The sequence below is a fragment of the Mustela putorius genome, unplaced genomic scaffold, assembly GCF_011764305.1.
Source record: "Mustela putorius furo isolate JIRA1106 unplaced genomic scaffold, ASM1176430v1.1 tig00000487_pilon_pilon_pilon, whole genome shotgun sequence".
NCBI lineage: Eukaryota > Metazoa > Chordata > Mammalia > Carnivora > Mustelidae > Mustela > Mustela putorius.
Genome location: NW_025421399.1, coordinates 1,478,307 through 1,498,189, shown reverse-complemented (window position 1 = coordinate 1,498,189; position 19,883 = coordinate 1,478,307). Strand labels below are relative to the sequence as shown.

The 19,883-nt window shown below is 57.0% G+C and overlaps 2 protein-coding genes across 7 annotated transcripts in view; one reads left to right on the top strand and one right to left on the bottom strand.

Annotated features, from left to right (window-relative positions):
- Positions 1-8,983, top strand: part of EZH1 (enhancer of zeste 1 polycomb repressive complex 2 subunit) — a 36,036-nt gene extending 27,053 nt beyond the window's left edge. For 3 of the 5 annotated variants that reach the window (XM_045080719.1, XM_004772658.3, XM_045080722.1), the window contains 5 exons: positions 478-573; positions 986-1,067; positions 1,514-1,594; positions 2,002-2,086; positions 2,369-4,725. In XM_045080719.1, the coding sequence (XP_044936654.1) occupies positions 478-573; positions 986-1,067; positions 1,514-1,594; positions 2,002-2,086; positions 2,369-2,429 (405 nt within the window). In that variant the 3' untranslated portion in view covers positions 2,430-4,725. Of the gene's footprint in view, positions 1-356; positions 574-985; positions 1,068-1,513; positions 1,595-2,001; positions 2,087-2,368; positions 4,726-8,717 lie in introns of those variants that run through there. The other 2 variants (XM_045080721.1, XR_006606977.1) reach the window with 2 other exon arrangements.
- Positions 4,939-19,868, bottom strand: CNTNAP1 (contactin associated protein 1). Of its 2 annotated transcripts, none has more exons than XM_004772664.3 (24): positions 19,655-19,868; positions 18,677-18,778; positions 18,389-18,582; positions 17,572-17,719; positions 17,274-17,477; positions 16,469-16,653; positions 15,802-15,945; positions 14,844-15,105; positions 13,675-13,824; positions 13,245-13,416; positions 12,700-12,806; positions 12,437-12,556; positions 11,864-12,067; positions 11,494-11,650; positions 11,283-11,410; positions 10,863-11,048; positions 10,166-10,387; positions 9,698-9,937; positions 8,239-8,592; positions 7,939-8,066; positions 7,442-7,535; positions 7,006-7,251; positions 6,853-6,900; positions 4,939-6,368 (listed from the first exon to the last, which is right to left on the bottom strand). In XM_004772664.3, the coding sequence occupies exons 1-24, from the start codon at positions 19,716-19,718 to the stop codon at positions 6,064-6,066; spliced, it is 4,164 nt and encodes a 1,387-aa protein (XP_004772721.1). In that variant the 5' UTR covers positions 19,719-19,868; the 3' UTR covers positions 4,939-6,063. The 2 variants fall into 2 exon arrangements, with proteins under 2 accessions (XP_004772721.1, XP_012901386.1); XM_013045932.2 differs by lacking the exon at positions 19,655-19,868 and adding an exon at positions 19,185-19,271.
- Positions 19,869-19,883: the final 15 nt, after the last annotated feature.

Sequence of the window (19,883 nt, the reverse complement as noted above, 5' to 3'; positions counted from 1 at the left end):
CCAGCGACCTCTTTCCACCAGCCCCTTGGAGGGCTTCTACATAAAAGGGCTCGGCAAATCCTGAGGGACACACGTGTACTTGAATTTTGAAGTTGTCTGTCCTGGGGAGGAGTTAGAAGCGTGACCCCCGAACTGGCCAGCCTGAGAGGAGCAGAGAGGAGGGACACAGGACCCATCGAGGATGTTGTCTGTTTCTGCTTGACCCACAGCAGTGAGTTGAGCTCCTCGAGACTCAACTGGGCTCCAGGAGGCCCCCAGGCCTAGAGGAGGAGGTGTTACATTTCCTTTTGCCACCTCCCTTCTTTGTTTTTCCTCTTCCCAGAACAGAGTGGCTGAGACCTTTTTTCTGTTTTCAGATCCTCTTAACAGTTGCTTGTTCTTTCCACCCTGCCCATCCCCGGCACACGTGCACGTCTAGCACACACCCCGCCTGCTCACACATGCCCTGTAGTCTGAGGTTTGACTCCTCTTCCCCAGCACCTGCTGCTGGCCCCCTCAGATGTGGCCGGATGGGGCACCTTCATTAAGGAGTCTGTGCAAAAGAACGAATTCATTTCTGAATACTGTGGTGAGGTGAGTGCTATCGGTTTGGACCACATTCCTATCTGGGGAGATGCTGATGAGAAACTCTGATTTTCTGTGGGCCAGACCTCTATGACTTAACTCTCTAAATAACTCAGCTGAGTTCTTGTGTGGCCCCTTGGGGGATCCCACAGAAGTGTTTGCAATCCTGAGATAAACCACTCTTCTGAAATTCTTTGCTACAGAAGGCGGGGGAAGGCAGGGAACTCTCTTCAGGCTTCATACTGGTCATGGTGGGTGGGGATTGGAATGAACTAACTTGAGCCCTGTCTCCTGTGATTCTCATCATGATACTCAGCAAGCACTCCATGCGACACCGCCCCCTCCCAGCCCTTTCTGTGGCAGGGGACCATGCCCTGAGTGGGCAACCCGACCCCCGTTTGTTCCTTGTCTGTCTCTGCAGCTGATCTCTCAGGATGAGGCTGATCGACGGGGGAAGGTCTATGACAAATACATGTCCAGCTTCCTCTTTAACCTCAACAATGGTATGGAGTCTCTTCCTCTTGCCCCAGGGTGGTCTCTGGTGGGTTTTTCTACCAGATTGCCCTTACGATAGCCCACGTTCAGATCAGCTGTGATTTCTCCAGCAGGTGCACAGAGTGTGGTGGGGAGGTTCAACTTCAAAGATGCCATGAGTCTCGGTTCACTTGCTTTGGGAAAACCCCCATTTCTGGGTTTTGTTTTAATCGGAGCACTGGGCATTTCCACCTCAGAAATCTCCCCCCCAGTAGATGGGAAGAGGAGATCCATAATTCTAGCAAAATGGGGGGATCCAAAGGGAGCACACTCACATGAGGCCATATTCTTATGCTGTGTGCTGCCGGTCTTCAGAATTCCTGCCGGATTATTTCTGTTCCATTTAGTTGATTTTGAAATCAGGTTCAAGAAGCTGTGGATTTGTCTGGTGAGCTCATGGTCTTTCTTTGTATAGATTTTGTAGTAGATGCTACCCGGAAAGGAAACAAAATTCGATTTGCAAACCATTCAGTGAACCCCAACTGTTATGCCAAAGGTGAGCTCTCAGTAGCATGGGAGGGAGGGTGGATGATGGATGCTTTATTTACTATGATTTCTATCCATTATGTAACTTTTTTCATTGCTGAGTTATTTTTTGTCCAAAGACAGTCATGATTTAACATCTGGTATCATTTTGAGTCTTTGTTTTGTAATTGGCTTTCTTCACTGAATACATTATAACCATTTTCCCACAAACAAGAATCTTTTAGAGATAATACTCTTCCTATATCACCAGTCAGAACAAGAGCTCTAAAAGCGCAGAGGCAACAGTCATCACCGACTGCTTTTTAATTCCACTTCATTTATGTTTTCACTGGGAATTGGGAGAAAATCAGCCCAGCACCACGCATCGTTGGCGTGGAGCTGAGCAGGAACCTAGCCTTAGCTTTGTCCTGTCCGCAGTGGTCATGGTGAATGGGGATCATCGCATTGGGATCTTTGCTAAAAGGGCAATTCAAGCTGGTGAAGAGCTCTTCTTTGATTACAGGTGAGGGGGCCAGAAATGGTTGGGAGGTGGTTCCAGGGACAGAAGGGTGGCTGTTAGAATTGATTTGGGGGCTTACGGTGGGTGATATGGAGGAAGCAGACAGTGGTCAAGTCTTGGTGGTCATGTCTTTCTCTTTGTTCTGCTCTCGGGTGCCTTGCATCAGAAGTGGGAGCAATTGTAAACTGCTCTGAGGGAGGGGGAGAGGGAGCAGAATGGAGGGCAGTCTACCGGTTCGCTCACAAAAGCCTTGACAGTAACCTGGTTCCTCCTGCTCCGGGACAGGTACAGCCAAGCTGATGCTCTCAAGTACGTGGGGATTGAGAGGGAAACTGATGTCCTTTAGCCCTCCTGGGCCCCACGCCAGCGCCTATGGTAGCAGCACTGTCTTTGCTTCATGCACACACCACCGCTGCTTGAGTTTCCTGCACTACGTGTCTCCCACACCGAGAATCCCCCACCCATTCCCTCTGCAGCGAGGCCTCGGCTGTGTCTGGTGGGAACAAGCTGTCTCAGTGAGAGGGGAGACAGAGGCAGCTAGGGCTTGGGCCCCCAGAAGAGAGAGGTGCAGAAATGCGAGACCGAGTCTTAGGCCTCAGAGGAAGAGAGCGCAGGCTGGGGGTGGGTGGCTCAGCGCGGTTTCTTGTCTGCTGTGTAGGCTGTGAGCCTCGGCAGTCAACCTGGGAAGTTCCTCACAAGCTTTGTCCTGTAATTCTAACTTTCCAAGTCAAGGGTCCTTGTGTAATTTGGTTGCCGGCACCTCTCTCTGGTCACAGGACCTGGAGAGGACTGGCTAAATGAAGTGTGGTACCTGGAACTTACGAGTGGCCTGGGTCAAAGGCAAGCCTGGCGGTGGTACAGACTGACTTCAGATGGGGAGACGGTCACCTAAACTACCTGCTCCCTCCTGGCAGAGTTCAAGTTCAGAGTGTGAGTTCTGAGGATAGGTCTTCAGCACTGGGAGAAGGACAGCTAAGTGCCATTCTTCCATAGAGAGCCAGAGCCATCCTGATGACCCGAGTTAAACTGCTAAGCTTGGGGCCCTCTAGGCTCTGAGAAGCCTTCTCCATACTCTGGAGATGGGTGGATACATTTTCAGATTCCTGAAAGCAGGTGCCAGGGTGCAGCCAGCTGCCTCCAGAGCTGCGGCTTGGTGACTGCAGGCAGGCGGCGTGCTGCTCCTGAAGAGGCACGGCGGGGTGTGCAGGGCTGGCTGTGAACACTCTGGTTCCAGGCTGTGGAGTTGTTTTCAGGCCTCTCGTTCCCCTTAGAACCCACGCCCACAGGGCCTCTGTTGCTTCTGTCTTCTGGGGAGATGGGTGAAGGCTTGGGCTGGAAAGGGGGAGGTTCGGAAGGTGATTTATTTTCCTGTCTGATGCACCTGCTGTTGGAAAGGGTGAGTTGACAGAGTTTGGAAGTGGGTGAGGGGCTCCCAAGTTACATGTGTTTAGGACGCCATCGCGCTCGCCATGTACACTGGTGGGGGGTATTTGAAGTCTTGAGAAGTAGCAGGCCAACCCCCATGCCTGTCCATGCTGCCATTCTCTCTGGGAGTCCTGAAGAGCCAAGCACTTTATTTCTTTGAGGAGGTCTGCAGGTTGAGGTGGAGTTGAGCTGAGGTCTCTGGGGCCCCTGCCCAGATCCCATTCCTAAGGGGAGGGGAAGGCTAGGGGTTGGAAGATTCCCCTCCAGTTCCCTCTCAGCTCCTGGAGGAGTAAGGAGGAGCCTCCCTGCCACACAGGATGTAAATGAGCATGGGGCCGGCTTGGGGAGCTACCCCTGTGTCTATGGCTGCTGTGCTGAGCCGCTGGGGAATAAGGGGCATTGTGCTGGGTAAAAGGATGTGCACAGGGACAGGCTGGCCCAGGGAATACTGGAGTAGGGAGCTGGTTTCTCTCCTCTAGGGATCCCAAGCTTTTCTTTTCTAGTCTGTACTGACCACTCCTTTCCTCCAACCCCACTGGCTGTCCCATGAAGCAAGGAGTGGGGTTCCCTCGGGCCAGACTGTCACATAGGGATTTTGGTGGGACATGCACACACACTCACATACCCTCACACACCACACTTATGGGCACACGTACACTCAGCCCTCAGCACACACCCAGCCGGCTCCTGACAGAGGCTTCTTTCCACCTAACTGGCCAGCCCTGCCATGATTCTGAGATCTCCAGATGCAGTGGCTTGTGTTCGTTGTACTGGAGACGCTCTCTAGCTGGACTGTGGGCTCTGAAGTCCTCATAAAGGACAGGGAAAAACCAGAGACAAATGAAGGAAGAGGAGTTAGGTCTGTCTGAAATGGAGCTGGCTGTGGGGAAAGATGGGCAGCAAGTGACATCCAGCCATTGAGAGGCAAGACTGACCCCACTCTTCCCTCAGTGGGCGGAATCCCCTCCTTGCCAGTTTCAGACCACTGGGACTCCTGTTCCACCAGCATTCCCATCCTTCTCCCCTCACTGCCCCCCACGCCCACACCTTAAATGACGGGTCTCAACCCCTTCCCCCAGACCATGGAATGACGGATGGAGCAAGGTGGTGGGGACTGGGGGAGGCTGGTATATGTGCGGCTTTATTGCCAGTGAATCTCACGCACTTTAAAGTCCTGTGGCTTGTGACCTCTTATCTGAATAAAGTGGTAGGATCCATTTTGGCAAGTTGTATATTGTGTACTTTGGGGATGGAAGAATCCAGGGACACCAGTACAGGGGGAGCTCGGACTGAAGTGTTAGCATTCTAACCCCCACTTTCCACTGAGGTCTGGGGTTGGGGGGGGGTCGAGGGGTTGGCAAGAGCCAGTCAGGCTCCTAGTTAGTGTTGTGAGGATTCCAAGGGCTCTTCGTAGAACTTCCTGAGCCCTCAGATGAGATCCCTTAAAAACATCCCGCTTATCCCCTTGCCGTGACGCCAGCTACCACGCACAGACTGGGGCTCTGCCACTCTGCTTTATTAGGACGGCTCTGGCTCTGAGCGCACGGCTTGAGAGTGGAGGCTGGGTCGGGCTGGGTGAGTGGCCAGCAGACCTCACAAGACTTCCAACACGGGAGAAGCAAAAACTACAAACCGTGGGCACAGCACAGGACAGTCAATTGATTTTTCTTTTATATATAAACTGATAATTAAAAAATTAGAGTAATATATAGAGTTTCTCTGGAGAGAGACTTTGCAACAAAAAATATATATAAAGAATATGACCTCCTGGGCAAACAAAGCAGCATCTCTGAGCGGAGGAAAGAAGACTCCTCATGCACTGGAGAGGGGGCCAAGCCTTTGGACAGGCACCAAGGCTATTGCATATCTTGGGAGAGGGAGGAAGAACAGAGGGCTGGCTAGTCGGTGTGTCTGCATTTTTCTCTCTACATTGCAAGTTGTTTTTTATGGCTTTGGCTAAAGCATGTGAAGCAGCGGAGGTACTAAGGTGCTAAAAGCGAGGCCTCTTGGTCTCTGTACAAAACAAACATGAGAAGGTGGGGAACAGCAACGAAGTCTTCCCTAACCCCCAACTGAGTGGAAGCAGATGGAAGACGTTCTGCAGGGCAGTGGGGAGGCTAGGGGATATGATTTAGCAGCCTCCTCCCCCCATGCCCTGTGCATCCCTGCAATCCCACACATCTGTCCCTGCTGAGATTGAATATTTGAAGGGAAGCAGTTAATCTCCCTTGCACTCTGTTGTTAATCCCTGGCAGCAGCTGGGACAGGGATGGCAGAGGGGGCCTGTCTCAACCCCACGGAGCTTCTCCTTTGGGGCAGGCGAACAACCAGGAGCCTGGGGAAATGGGGACGGGGAGGGCATCGGTTTAGGCAGTGAGGCTGGCCACTCCCTTTGGTCCCATCTGTAGCGCGGCCTACCAGACTTGGCAGGAGGGGCCTCCTCTGCATGAGCGGAACCAGCTAAGAGGAGCCAAATGTCCCTGACAGGGTGGGGAGAGGTGGGGATTGGGGGATTCAGAGGAGATGGACTTGGTCCCTAGAGCCCTTCTCCTGATTCACTCAGACCTGGACTCCTCCAGGATCTGGGGGAGATTTTGGTCCCGGGGGCCAGGGGCTGGGGCTGGGGCTGGGGCTGGGGCTGGGGCTGGGGTTGGGGCTGGGGCTGGGGCTGGGGTGGAAGCTGCCGTAGGGGCTGGGACCGGGGCAGTCCCTGAGGCAGGGAGAGGAGGTTTGCTGCCAGGGTGGTAATCATGGGTGGCCTTGGGCTCATTGGTGTGGTAGGAGCCCTTGTAGCGATGATTTTGCAGATAGAAGAGCACCAACATCCCCACCAGCCCCAGCAGCAGGAAGGCCACCAAAACTGCAAGGGAAAAAAGGAAGAGTTCAGGGCCAATCTTGGGGTTTTCTCCGCAGACACACATGGATGCTTTTGGCCAAAAGGGTACGTGCGTGGCCGTCCGCAGTTCACACTTGTCAAGCCAGTCCCAAATGTCTTGCAGGTCTGAGTTCCGGGCTCACCCTGCTGCTGTCTTCCGTTTCCCGTATTCTCTGTCCACATCCCTGGGCTTACCCCAGTTTCTCGCCTCTCTAGAAACTGCTGCACCCTCTTTCTCCTCATCCCTTTGCTAGAGCCCCATTTTAATTGTTCAGTTCAGAGTCCATGGTGTCCTCAGACACGGAGGACTCGGCAGCTCGCTTCTCTGCCGCCATCCGCACAGCCTGGCTCATCCGTGTGTGTGCCCCCACACCTTATGCCTTCGCCGCCCTCAGCCCGGGGGTCCGGGACAGGGAGGGAATGCCCCCGGGGGGTAGAATGAGGTCAAGGTAGTGCTCCTGTTACTTACAGCCGAGAAGTATGGCAACCCATCCCTCATCGTGGTAGTACGGGAAGTCTGGAGGGGAAAAGCACCGGTGAGGCGAGGCGAAGCCTCCTCTGTGTTAAGAACCGCTGCCCTTCCCTGTCGACCCTCCCTCCTCTGTGTGTCCCCCAGACCCACCTGGGGGCAGATACCAGGGGTCCAGCTCAGGGGGCACCTCTGCGACAAGGCGCGGCATGGCTCCGCAGTTAGATTCGGACAGCTCCCCCTGAACGCGGAGGGCCTCGGCCAGCTCCGCTGTCATGGGCCGAGGGGCCCGGAAGTGGGTCTTGAGGGGAGCCACGTTGTTGAATCGAACTCCAGACAGGCACCCCGAAAACCCCGGGGTGTTGTAGCGCTGGATCTCTGGGTCGATGACGCCGGTCTCTGAGGGAGAGGCAGGCCCAGAGGGAGAGGGGCTGGGCCCCCCCAGCCTTGCCCCACTCACCACCAGCGGGTTTCCGGCCCCTCCTTACTGCTGCCTTCGCAGCCGCCCCGGCTCCCTCATCATCCAGGCCTCCCTTGCGCCTCCACCCCTCTGCTCCTTGCCCCAAACACGCTGGCACCCTCAGCTCACCCATAACACGCCCCAAATACAAGGCCTTGGGTGAGTCCAGCTGGCTGTCCACCAACAGCGAAAACTTCTGCTCCGTCAGTGGGAAGTAGTCCACCTGAGGGGCAGGGGAGAGGTGCGGAGGGAGGGAGAAGCAGAGGCTGACCAAGCCAGGCCCACACGGGGACTCCCGTGCTCCTGGGGAGCCCTCGCTCAGCCGCAGGTGGACAGCCATCCACTGAAGGATTCGCTGTGAACAATCCGGCAGCCTCGTTCTGAGCCCTGTCGTGGCAGCTGCCGGTGGCCTGCCTCGGTGGGGAACCCCGAGACGCCCCGAGCCTGTTCCCTGCCTTACGGAACAGACATGAGAACATCCACCTCCCCAGATGACCTCCCAGAACAACACGCAAGACCCATGAGACTCCTCTGTAAACTGGGAGGCACTCTCCCTGTGCTATTGGACACGTCCCTGGGGCCACTGCCTGGGTGCGTCCTGAGGGGGTCCCTGTCCCTCCACGCACCTGGATGAAGAGGTTGCGGTAGACGCGGGTGATGTTGACGCTGTGCGGCTGGCCGTCCGTGACCGGCCTCGTGGTCAGCTGGTACACGTAGGGGCTGGTGCCCAGCTGGTACCGCAGCTGCAGGGTCCCTGTGGGATGGGGGTGGGGCAGGGGGAGAAAGGGCGTGTCCACTCAGTACCCACAGCCCCCTCTTGGGAGAGCTCCGGGTTGGGGGGTGGGGGGTTGTGTCAGTGGACCAGCAGCTGCGACAGTGAAGGGCACCCTGCAGGAAGCTGGGGCTGGGTCCCCGTGGGACCTTACCATCTTCCTTGATGAGCACAGCCATGTAGTCACGCACGAAGGAGCTGACATAGAGCAGGACCGCGGGGGCGGAGTCCGTGCTGAAGCTGAAGGACACCTCCTCTCCAGTGACATTGTAGACTGGCCCTCGGTACCCGGGCACCGGCCGGCCAGGCCGGGGGTACTCAGGCAGACGGTACCCGGGCCCGTGGTAGCCGGGCACGTAACCTGGAGTGTCATAGCCAGGGACATAACCCGGCTCATAGCCTGGCACCGGGCGGCTCAGCATGTGTGAGAACTCCCGGGCTGCCGAGCGCAGAGCCGACTGCAGGTTGTAGCGCATCCAGGTGCCCGGCTCGAAGAATCCGCCGATATCTGAGGGCACATGGAGGGGGATCAGCACTGCTGCTCCTGGCTTCAGACATTGTAGGTCACCCACCCACCCTGGACCTCCGCCTCATGTCCTGCCACTATCACAGCCTGCCTTCACTCACTGTCAGGTCCCCTGGAGCCTCTAGGTCCCAGAATGGAGTCTTAAAACCATGAGAAAAGGAAAAGATCATCCAATACGACCTGTGCCTTTTACAGATGGAGGAAACCGAGTCTCAGAAGTGGCTAGTGACTTCTATAAGGATATGCCGTATGCAGGGAGCTATGGTTAGAATCGAGGTATCATGGGGATGCCTGGGTGGCTCAGTCAATTAAGCATCTGCTTGGGGCTCAGGTCATGCTCCCAGGGTCCCGAGATGGAGCCTGTGTCGGGCTCCCTGCTCAGTAGGGAGTCTGTTTCTCCCTCTGCCCCTCCCCTTGCTCGTGCTCCCTCTCTCTCGCAAATAAATAGAATCTAAAAAAAAAAAAGAATCGAAGTATCATGGTCCTCTCTGGTACACTCTCCACTACTCACCCCCAAACCAATACCCAAGGTCCTCTGCTGGTCCCTGCATCCCTGCAAGTCCCTGCTCCAGGAGACTTCTCCCACCATGAACGCTCCTGCACGTGCATCCTCCTAGACCAGCCTTAGGAAGGATGTGGTCTGGGTGCACGTGCAGAATCTTGCTAAGGTGAATGTCAAGGCTTGCCTTCACCGAGAACCAGGCTGTAGACACCTGTTTAGGAGCTCAGCGATTATCAACTAGGAAATGGCATGGGAGCAGACTGCACCACCTGAGCTGGGTATGCTTGCAAGGGTGGGGAACCTGTGATATCTTGGTGACAGTGGGAAGATGGGGAAGTTATCTGGCAGTTGCTTTTGAGTTCTTTCAGTACCAGCCAGCTGCACCATCCCCTCCTCACCTCTCTATGGCTTGGTGTCGCCCATCATCTTCAGCAGTCCTGGCTCAGAGATGGTCCCAGCTCAGAGCTCAGGAAGCCAGGACAACTCTAGTTTTCCCTGGTGCTGACTCTGCACCCACCATCCTTCCCTTGTCCTCCCAATACCCCTCTGCACCCTGTGGCTCCTGGGTCTCCCATCTGCACTGACCGTGGTTGCAGTATGGCCCATCAAACGCCGTGAGGTCACAGTCACACGTGTAGTAGCTGTAGCGCTCCACACAGCGGCCTCCGTGGAAACAGGGGAACCGGGGGTGGGCGCAATGGCCTGTGCAGTTGGGTGAGGTACCCTCCGAGGCATTGGCACGGCCCTCCAGGTTCAGAGTTACTCCATTCAGACGCATCGCCCTCAGGCAACCCACGAAGGGGCGCCTCTTTAGCTCTGCAGATCCTGGGAAGGGCAGGCAGGTCAAGAAATGGGTGTAGAGCCAGAGGCAGGGGTAAGTATTGGGGCTGGGAAGGGAGCCAAGGGGGGTGAGAGCATGGAATAAAATCCATGGCCTAGACAGGAGAGGTGAGCTCTTGGCCCACTCCGCAGCAGAGGGTGTTGGGACCTCAGACACGTGAGAGGGTGGGAAGGGGCAGGAGGCCTCAGACCCGGCGCAGGGCGGCTGCTCACCGACGTAAAGGGGCTGGTCGTACTCCAGCCAGATGTAGGTCTGCAGGGGCATGGGCCGCAGCACCCAGGGCCGGTGGTCCACACGGAGCCGGGCCTGCTTCACGTTGATTTCTGCCCGGACCAAGTGCCACTCATCGTCGTTGAATTCAAAGTCATCCGAGTGTACTGTCAGGTTCTCATCCCCATTCCCCACATCGAAGGCAAAGACCACGTCCCGGGAGGCTGGACAACGCAGGGGTCGGGGAGAAAGGAGTCAGACCCCACGGGTTCCTCACTCCATACCACCTCTCCTCCTCACTCCTCGGAGTTCCTTGAACGTCCCTCTAGTTTTCCTCAACCTGGGACAAAAACCCATAAACTCCTTAAAACCTCGCACTCCTGGTCTCTCCCAAATTTGCAGATCCCCGGAGGCAAGCCTCCCAGCCCCACTGCTGAGGTTAGAACTGGTCAGGCAGAAAACACCTCAGGAGTCCAAGTGCCTTCTCGAAGGTGAGGGGCCTGAGGCCCAGATCGCTGAAGCGAGTGCCCAAGTTCACAAAGCTGCTACCAAGACAGACCCGGCTCTAGAACCTACCGTTCTCTAAAGCCCTTTCCGTGCTGGCACCTGCCTTTGTCTCTTCCCCTAACCTCTGCCTACCCCACCTCCCCCCAGAGATCTCCGTCCAGCCCATGTCCCTCCCAGCGTCTGCCTGCTCACTGTTGAGTTCCACCCGCACGTAAGGCCGGCGCCACTGGCAGTAAGGGCCCCCCATATTCTCTAGGAAGACTCCCGAGGGAGCCGAGGTCCTGAAGTAGAAGGAGACATCAAGGCTGTGGTTGGCACGGATCGGGGGAAAGCGCAGGGCAGCCCCAGTGTGGAAGGAGATGGTGTTCCAGGAGTTTCCTGCAAAACCAGGAGGAAAGCCTGGTCAGGGAGGTCAGAGGGTGGAGAAATAAGGGAGCCCCCGGTGGGGTGGGGGAAGATGGGGCAAGGAGAATGGTTAAAGGGGTCCCATCCCGGCAGGAGCTGGGTGGCTGGCAGGACGTCCTAGAGACCTGCAGTGGGTCAGGTGGTCTAAATTTCGGAAACTGGAGAGCCAACCCTGGGGAGGGCACACAAAAGGGTTCCGCCACTCACGATCGCCATAGCAGCGCAGAGGCCTCAGGAAGAACTGGGCCTCAGAATTGGAGCGGTTCGTGTCCCCCACCACCACCTGAGTGACGGGCAAATGGTCCACAAAGGTCAGCAGTCCCTTGTCGGTTCTCCTGTGGGGGCAGGACGCAGCGGTTCAGCCCCTGCCGCTCCGCTGCCCCTGGAATCCTGAGCGCCCTGGCCCTCGGCCCCTCACCACTGGGGCTGGTCGGCATCACAGTTACAGTGCAGAGCGGGGTCCACGCAGCTCCGGTCCAGACCACAGGCACAGCGCTGGATTCCAGGCTGTGAGCCTCCCCAGTAGAAGTGCTGCTCCTCATTTCTCCCAATCCAGAAGCTGTAGGGGTAGCCTCCTGGGGAAGACGTGGAGGCCATTGGCAGGCCCCATCCCTCCATTAGCCCATGGGCTCCTCTCTCCCCTTTCCAACCAGCCCAGATCCTTGCTCGAGTGTTCAAGAACTCCTGCTGACCTCTCTGGTTCCCTCCTCCCAAACCCCTCAGCCCACCCCACCAACCAGGGCGCTCCTCCAGCTCTGCACCCTGCCCACGGCAGCCTAGGCCCTTACCAGCAGTGTTGAGCAGCCGGGAATTGTAGCAGGAGAACTCGATCCACTGTTCACAGTGCTGGGAAGCATTGGCCAGGGCACTGACTTCCTCCCAGGAGGCATTCCAATACTGGATGGCCCCCAGGAACGGCCGCTCCATGCTAGAACCTGTCACCCGAGTTGTCCACAGCCTGTCATGCCGCACAACTGTCCATGCCCGGTTCTCTGGGGAAGTGGAAGAGACAGAGTTTTGGCTCGAGATGGCCATTCTCTACCCATCTCCCTGCCCATGTCCACCACCACTGCTGCTCCTCAGAGCCAATAAAGTTGCCCAAGCAGCTCCGTTCCAGCCTAGCTCTGGGCCCTCAACATTGTTGAGGCTAGATATGATGGCTGGACTGGATCAGGAAGCTAGAATTTATCTGCAAGGCTAGATTACAAATTCCTGAGTGTCCCCTTTCCCCTCTACCCCTTTACCCCCCAACACCACGGTTCAGTCTGGCTAGCCCCTGCCCCCCCTTCAGTCCCCTGTTTCCCCCACACCCCCTCACAGCCTTGTCAGCTGCCCCTTCACCACCCATCAGAGTCACTTACCTCGGATATCACAGTACACTACAAATGGCTTCAGAGGGCCACTGCCATCAGGATCAATGGTGAAGTTTCCAGAAGTTTTCCCACTGAGCCGATAAGCTTCACAAGATTCCTTATACAGAGCTGGTAGGTTGTGGGGTGGAGAAAGCAGTTATGGGGTCAGAGGGCGAGGAAAGGCCAGTCCTACCGGCTCCAGCAGCCTCATGATCCCCAGCAACCTCCTGGCCTCCCTGCCCCTGAGCGGCCACCTCCCCCAGGCGGCTTACGTTGGTGACACGTCTCCCCCTTGTAGCCTGTCAGTTCACAGTAGCAGATGAAGTCATCCCAGGACTGGTAGCAGCGTCCATCATGCTCACACATGTTAGGGCTACACCTAGAGAAGAGGGTCAGCACCAAGGGAAGGCGCCTTACTGTGAGCGTGGGGTCTGATCCCTACCGGCTTCACTTCCGGCTCCTGAGAGCACCAGGACCGCGAGGAACAAGCCAGGTTTACGTCTAAGTGCTAGCACATTAAGGCAGGCCTCAGGGCTCAAGGACTACTGTGTACCCGCCCTCTCCCTCTCCCCCACCCAACACAGAAGAAAACCCTTTAGGACCAAGAGCAGAGGCTTCGTTTCCATTCTGCGCGCGTGTCGCTTTAATGGAAGAGCTAAGTAAAGAAGGACGAGAGGGTGAGACACTCTCCAGGTGGGACACGGAGGAGCTGGGAGCGGGAGGGGGGAGATTATTGAGAAAGGCCAATCCCATCAGGAGACCACCAAAGAGGGCTTTGGAGGGGTCGCCTCTTGAAGGGAAAGGGGCTTCTGGATACCTATCAGTGATGCCACATGTGTCAAAGAGGACCTCAGCATAGTATCCGAGCCGCCGGCCCTCCACCAGAGTCAGGTTGACCAGCTGGCCGTCCACCTTGAGCAGCTCCATGCAGCCATGGAACGCCGTCTGGTTGGAGTGGCAGCCCGATCGACTGGCTGGTTTGGGACAACCTGGAGCAACCACCCCTGTGAGGCCCTCCCCAGGGGAGACCCCAGAGACCCTCCCCCAGGGAGATGCCAAAGGAAAGCCAGACATGAAGGAAGGAAGGGGGCCAAGAGACCATGGCAGTGACCTTCCAGTCCCCAAGGCTCCAGAGGGGAGATGGGGATTTATCCCTACCAAACTCTCCAGGCAGCCCCATCTGAGGGGAGTTTGGTGGTGCCTTCCCACCCAGAGACAGGGGTCTGGCCAGGTTGGCTCCCACTTACCCCCAAAGAAGTATGAGGTGCCGGTGCGGATCAGCAGTGGGTATGAGACCCTGACCTCTGCCCCCTCCACATCATCAATGCTGATGACGGCATGGTTCTCCTGGGCTGCAAAGTTCACCTCGTGCCAAAAGCCATCGTTCAGGCGGTACCCTGGGCAGGAGGAAAGGATGGAGTGGGTGTGTGGGAAACACCACATTCTGAGAGAAGGGTGTCTGCAGCCTGGAGGCAGCGACCTCATTCGGTCCTATGTGCCCTCCATTACACTACATATATATGTGTGTATGTGTGTATGATATACAATATACAAAACACATCACATATTAAACATATAAATAGTATATAAAACATGGGGTGCCTGGGTGGCTCAGTGAGTTAAGCTTCTGCCTTCGGCTCAGGTCCTGATCTCAGGGTCCTGGGATAGAGCCCTGCATCGGGCTCTCTGCTCAGCAGGGAGCCTGCTTTCCCCCTCGGTTGCCTGCCTATCTCCCTACTTGTGATTTCTCTCTGTGTGTCAAATGGATAAATAAAATCTTTTTAAAATAAATAAATAAATAAGTGGTATATAATATATAAGAAAGATTTATTTATTTGAGAGAGACAGAGGAGAGTGGAGAGTGCCTGTGGGGGAGGGTGGGGTCCAGAGGGAGAGAGAGAGAATCTCAAGCTGACTCCCTGCTGAGCATGAAGTTCAACAGAGGACTCGAGCTCATCACCCTGGGATAAAGACTTGAGCCCAAATCAAGGGTCAGACGCCTAACTGAACTGACTGAGTCCCCCAGGCACCACCCCAGCCATTACACTGCTCCCACTGAGTGCTGACATCTTTGACTGTCTTCCCTGACCCTAGCAGCTGAGGCAGAGTCTGCAAAGCCACAAACAAGTAATAAACACTTCTGGAGCCCCCTGGAGCTAGAGGGTACCAGGACTCTCGGCCTTCCTGCCGCTCCCAGCACCCTTAGACCCTCTGCTCTGACTCCGAGCCTCTGGCCACTCCCTGCTTTTCCAAGCACCCCACCCCCCACCCCCGCTCGCGCCGCCCCGCCCTCCCCCCTCTCCAATAAGCCAGGGCCTCAGTGCTGGCCCACACCGGCTCCTCCTGGGCCCTTCTCTGGCCTGCTGGGGTCTCCTCCTCCCCCCCCCCCCCCGCCCCGCAACCTTCCACCTCTCACCAGCAGCGAACTGAAGCTTCTTTCGGCCAGTCTGCGCGATGGACACGTTGACCTGCCCTTCACTGAGCATCAGCTCCACGTGGCCCAGCCCGTCCCCCAGGCGGGAGAAAAGCAGCAGCCCCGTGAGATCCCAGGTGCGGAAGCGGAAGGAGACCGCGAAGCGGCCTCGGCGCGGGAAGCCAGGCACCTGCACAAAGTTGTGAGGCCCTCCGAAGTTGACCGGGTGAGGAACCGGGTCCAGGCAACGGAAGGCCACCTTACCCTGAGGATGAAGGTGAGGTTCCATCAGCACCCAAGAGAATGAAGCCGCCTGCCTCCGCGGGGAATTCAGTTTCCATAGTGGTCTCGGACCTTCCTCCCCGCACAGCGCACAGCCTCGGGGTGCGTGCGGGCGGAGACCTCCCATTCTGACCATTCCCACCCACTACAACCTTAACCGGCTGTGGAGGGTGTCTCCAACCAAGCGGCCCTGGGGGACTCTCTGCTGGCTGTGACTTCTTTACACCATCTCCATGGGCCGCCGCTCCCTCCTTCCCTTCCTCCCAGCCGGGAGAGGCAACTTCCGGCTGGCTTCCTGGCAGGCACTAGAACACTCGCTGCTGAGCTGGGGTGGGGTGGGGTGGGGTGGGGGATGGGGACCACACCAAAACAGACCTGGGTTCAAGATCGGACTCAACCACTGTACAACTCGGTGATCCCTGGCCAAGCCACTGCCAAGCCGGTCTCTGCATCGTATTTTCCTCAAACATTAATTGAGGATGTGGTTAGACCAGACCACAGCTTCTCAGCTGGGGGTTAGGGAGGGGTGGCCTTTGCACCTCCTGTGAGTCTGTGATGATGCCCTCCACCCACTTGAGCATTTGGCTGGGGAGAGAGGAATCCTCAGCTTTTATCTGATTCTCTTTGCTTTCCGAGCAACTCTGATGTTCTGCCCTCCCTGAACGCCCTGCCCACTGGCCTCGAAGGTGATCCTCGAATGGCGCCGCACAGCCAGGTCTGCGATGTTGACTCGGTTGAAGATTATGTTTTCTATGCAGCCTCGGAAATTATGCCGATAAGCGAGGTTCTTCTGCGCAGCGCCCACCAGACCCCCAATGTACATCTGTGGGCGGGGCAAGGGATTAGGGTCCCTGGATGCGAGTTCAAGCTCATGCCCCTCTCTCTCTCCTCCTCCCCAGGCTTTCCCAGGCTCCTAGCCTGGCTTTATATAAGACTTGAAATACACATTTCCCCAGCATCGCTATTCAAGCTGAAAGCTTGCTGGGCCTCCCCAGGCTTGGGTGCTGGCCCTGACTCCACCACAGATTGGGTGCATGCCCTTGGGTAGGTCAATTAACCTGTGGGATTCTTTATCTGCAGATCAGGGCCACAGAGTTGAGCAATTCAATGGGGCAATTTTCTCATCTCATCTGATCCCCAAAACCCAGATTTCCAGATCCCATGTCAGTTGTTTTGGGGGGGGTGCCCAAGAAATCTGCCTTCTAACAATACCAAGAACAACAACAACCCAGGCCTGTGAACCGCAATTTTGCCAAGAGCTGCTAGGAGATTCAGGAACTGGAGAGCACTGTCCCCTGAGGGACCCCCCAGCACCCCAACTCAACTAAATGAATCACTCTGCTCACCTCATTGTCCAAGTTCAGCCTCTCAAAGTCACCGTTGAGCACAAAGCGCTGTACATAGCCATCCAGGGTGAGGTTTGCATCCCGGCCAAATCGGTCCACCCGCACGTAATGCCAGTGCTGGTCGTTGAGGACGCCACCAGCGCTCACAGTGGTGTGACCGGGCCTGGGCTGGATGGGGCTGCTGCCTGGGGGAACGGAGGAGCAGGGTCAGACCTACTATCTGGAGAGCCCCAGAGAGGCCCCAGAGAGACCTACAATCTGGAGAGGCCTCCCCCAGGTGCAGCAGCTTCCAGGAGCACAGAGAAGGGTTGGCACAGGGCCCAGGGCAGCCTGGGGAGGGGGTATATAGAGATTGGACATCTTCAGCTTAAGATGGAATGGTGCCCACTGGGGAGTATGCAACTTAGGGTATGTCGTTTAACCCCTCTGGGCCCCTGTTTTACAATAGCTGCTTCTAGTTCATTCTATGGTTGTTATGAAAAGCTAATGAGATACAAAATAACAACTCTTTGGGCTTGTATGTATAGGTACACTTAATGTATATAAGGTTTCCACAATGAGGAAACAGACTGGAGAGGTTCCTTTTCCAAGGTCACACCACTGGTAGGTGGAGCTGAGACTGGCATCCAGATCTTCTGACTCGGAGTCCAGTGTTTTGTTAGCGCCAAACCATGCACAGAAAAGGCGAGCTGGTCCAAACGTAAGGAATGGCAAGATCCGGAGTGGGAGCGGCTTCGCTGAGGCAGGGCCGCGAGGGGTGTGGCAGCCAAGCCGCTGGGGTAGTACCCGCGACGGTGGAGCTCACCCAGGCTCATGTGCAGCAGCAAGTGCGCCCCCTGCAGCTCCAGTGTCACGTAGTCGCCCTGGACCCCCTCCGCATGCAGCAGGAGCCCGTCCTTCTCTTCTGTCTTGAAACTGAAGGCGAACACGTCCCACAGACTCCGGCTGACCCCTCGCGGGAAGCGGTACGAGATGGCATCATCACCGTCGAAATAGAGCACGTCGGACTCTGCGCGAAGGCCAGCAGGTGGGCCGAGGACCCGGAAGACTGATTCCCGAGCCCTCCGCCCCCTCCCCCACCCCCACGAATCCCGCAGTCTTACTGTAAGGGCAGCCGTAGAGGCCGAGCCTCAGGCCGATCTTGCCACGCGGGTTCCAAGCCAGGGGCACGATGCGGATGTAGCGCGCGGTGAAGTGGTAGTGCAGGTCGTGGCGCACTATCGCCGACTCGTTCACGTTCCCGAAGAAGGTCTGAGGGGAAAGGGCAGAGGGGAGATCAGGTCCCAACCTTCTGCTTTATTTCTCCACAGCCTCCCAGCCCAGCCCGCAGTTGTCACACCCAGCCAATATCAGCTTCCAGAAAGCAGGCTCTCCTTGATCTCCTGGACCCTCGTGGCTTTAAAAAAACAGATGACCTAGCGTGTCCTCTCCCACCATCCCATTATCTCCTCCGAGCTCAACTCGGATGTCACCTCATTCAAGAAGCTCTCCCAGGGGCGCCTGCGTGGCTTAGTGGGTTAAATCCTCTGCCTTCAGCTCAGGTCATGATCCCAGAGTCCTGGGATTGAGCCCCGCATCGGGCTCTCTGCTCAGCAGGGAGCCTGCTTCCTCCTCTCTCTGTGCCTGCCTCTCTGCCTACTTGTGATCTCTGTCTGTCAAATAAATAAATAAAATCTTAAAAAAAGAAAAAAAAAAGCTCTCCCAGATTTGACCCTAAAGTATGTGAAACCCTGTCATCTGAGAAAGTCTTGCACCCACGGTGAGTGGACCGTGCCTCTGGACTGAATCCCCACATTGGAAGCCGCTGTTCCTCACACGTGTCCCCATCTCCTCCTCCTTCATCTCCCCCAAACCAGTGCCCAGAGCAGGTTGCAGAACTGAGGGGGTTCTCCAAGTGCGTGCACAGGGGGCCTGGAATACCGCATTGTGCCCTTGCTGGTAGAATGGTGTCCAGCTGTCCACTCGGTCCCCATAGAGCAGCATGTAGCGTGTGACCCAGTCCCACGAGTTAAATGAGCCCTGGGTGGCCACAGCTCGGATCCGGTGCTTCTTCATTAAGTCAATCTGGAGCCAAGGATTCGGGTCCCCGATTCGGGGAGACCATCCGCTTATGCCTATAGAAGAGGCAAGGGCATTTTACCCCTGGCTCTCCTGTTATGCCTGACCTTCCAGGGCCCCCACCACACCTTGGGGCGGTGCCTGGCTCACCGTGCAGCCGGGCAAATCTCGGGGCAGTGAAGAGCCCATAGTAGGAGGAGGCACCCAGGGAGCGTGCGTACAGAGGCCCGACCAGCTCCTCGTCACAGCCGTCTGGGTTGGGGAAACAGACATTTTGGTCACTGGGCCCCTCCCAGGTCCTTCGAAACACCAGGCACACTGAGCAACTGGAGCTCCTCCTTCTCTGTTCCCCAGCAGGCACCCCAGCACTAACTTAAGCCATCTACTCAACCTGGGCTGCAGCAACAGCTGCACACTCAGGGGGGCTGCCTTCTTCTTCTGGGGGGACCCCTAAGCTGGATCTTCCCCAGGTCTGTGACTGCCCTCCTACCAGCCCAGGCTTAGTACTCCCCCAAACACAACCTTAGCATCTTTCAAAACCTGAGTCAGCCCAAGGCACCAATCCAGCCCCAGCCTTATCATGGATCCCACTCATCAGCACCCCCAACCCTCACCAACCCCCAATCCAGGCCTTGGTCCCAAACCCAGCCAGTCATACCAGCATCACCAGCTCCATGTCCAACCTTCGCAGGAATCAGGGTCACCAACTCTTGCTTGGATCCCAGCCTCAAAATCCAGCCCCAGCCCCAAATCCTAGCCCCTGGGCCAGCTCCAAGCCCAGCCCCACATGCTGGAAAAACCTCATCCCTCGCTGGGATCACCAGTACCACCCTTATCCCCAACCCTCACGCCCAGGCACCAGCTCCCGCTTGGATCCCAGTCCCAAATCCCTCCCCGGAGCCGACTGGATCCTCGGCTCCTCGGAGCCCAGCACCGGCCCGGGAGCGCGCGCCAGCCTCGGAGCTGCATTGCGGAGCGCGGGGGAGAGGCAGAAAAGGATGGAAACGAGCAAGCGCGCGCCGGCCGGGGAAGGGACCCGCGACCACCTAGCCGCAATGCGGCTGGACCCGCCCTGCAGGCTTCGGACTCCCGGGTCCCACCCTGCTTGCAGCTGAGCCCGGCACTCACAGTAGCCCCAGCCCCGGGCTCCCGAGACCGCGGCGAGCAGGATGCAGAGGAGCCGAAGACACATGGTGCAGGGCTGACGGGTCTCGGCGGCCGCCTCCCAGGGCCCGGCTCCGGCTAGGGCTCCAGGTCCACTTCGGGCTCCCAGTTCTCCTCCTGGGGTTCGCAGCGGATCGCTGTCTCTCTTCCTAACCCACCCCTCCCTCTATCCACTCTCTCCCCCAACCCTTCT

Excerpts from the sequence above, each read along its gene's own strand:
- CNTNAP1 (XM_004772664.3), bottom strand. The coding sequence starts at position 19,718 with ATGTGTCTTCGGCTCCTCTGCATCCTGCTCGCCGCGGTCTCGGGAGCC. Across the intron at positions 13,417-13,674 it reads CACCTCATACTTCTTTGGGG|GTTGTCCCAAACCAGCCAGT; the intron begins GTAAGTGGGAGC and ends TGGTTGCTCCAG. Across the intron at positions 8,593-9,697 it reads TGGGCCATACTGCAACCACG|ATATCGGCGGATTCTTCGAG; the intron begins GTCAGTGCAGAT and ends ATGTGCCCTCAG.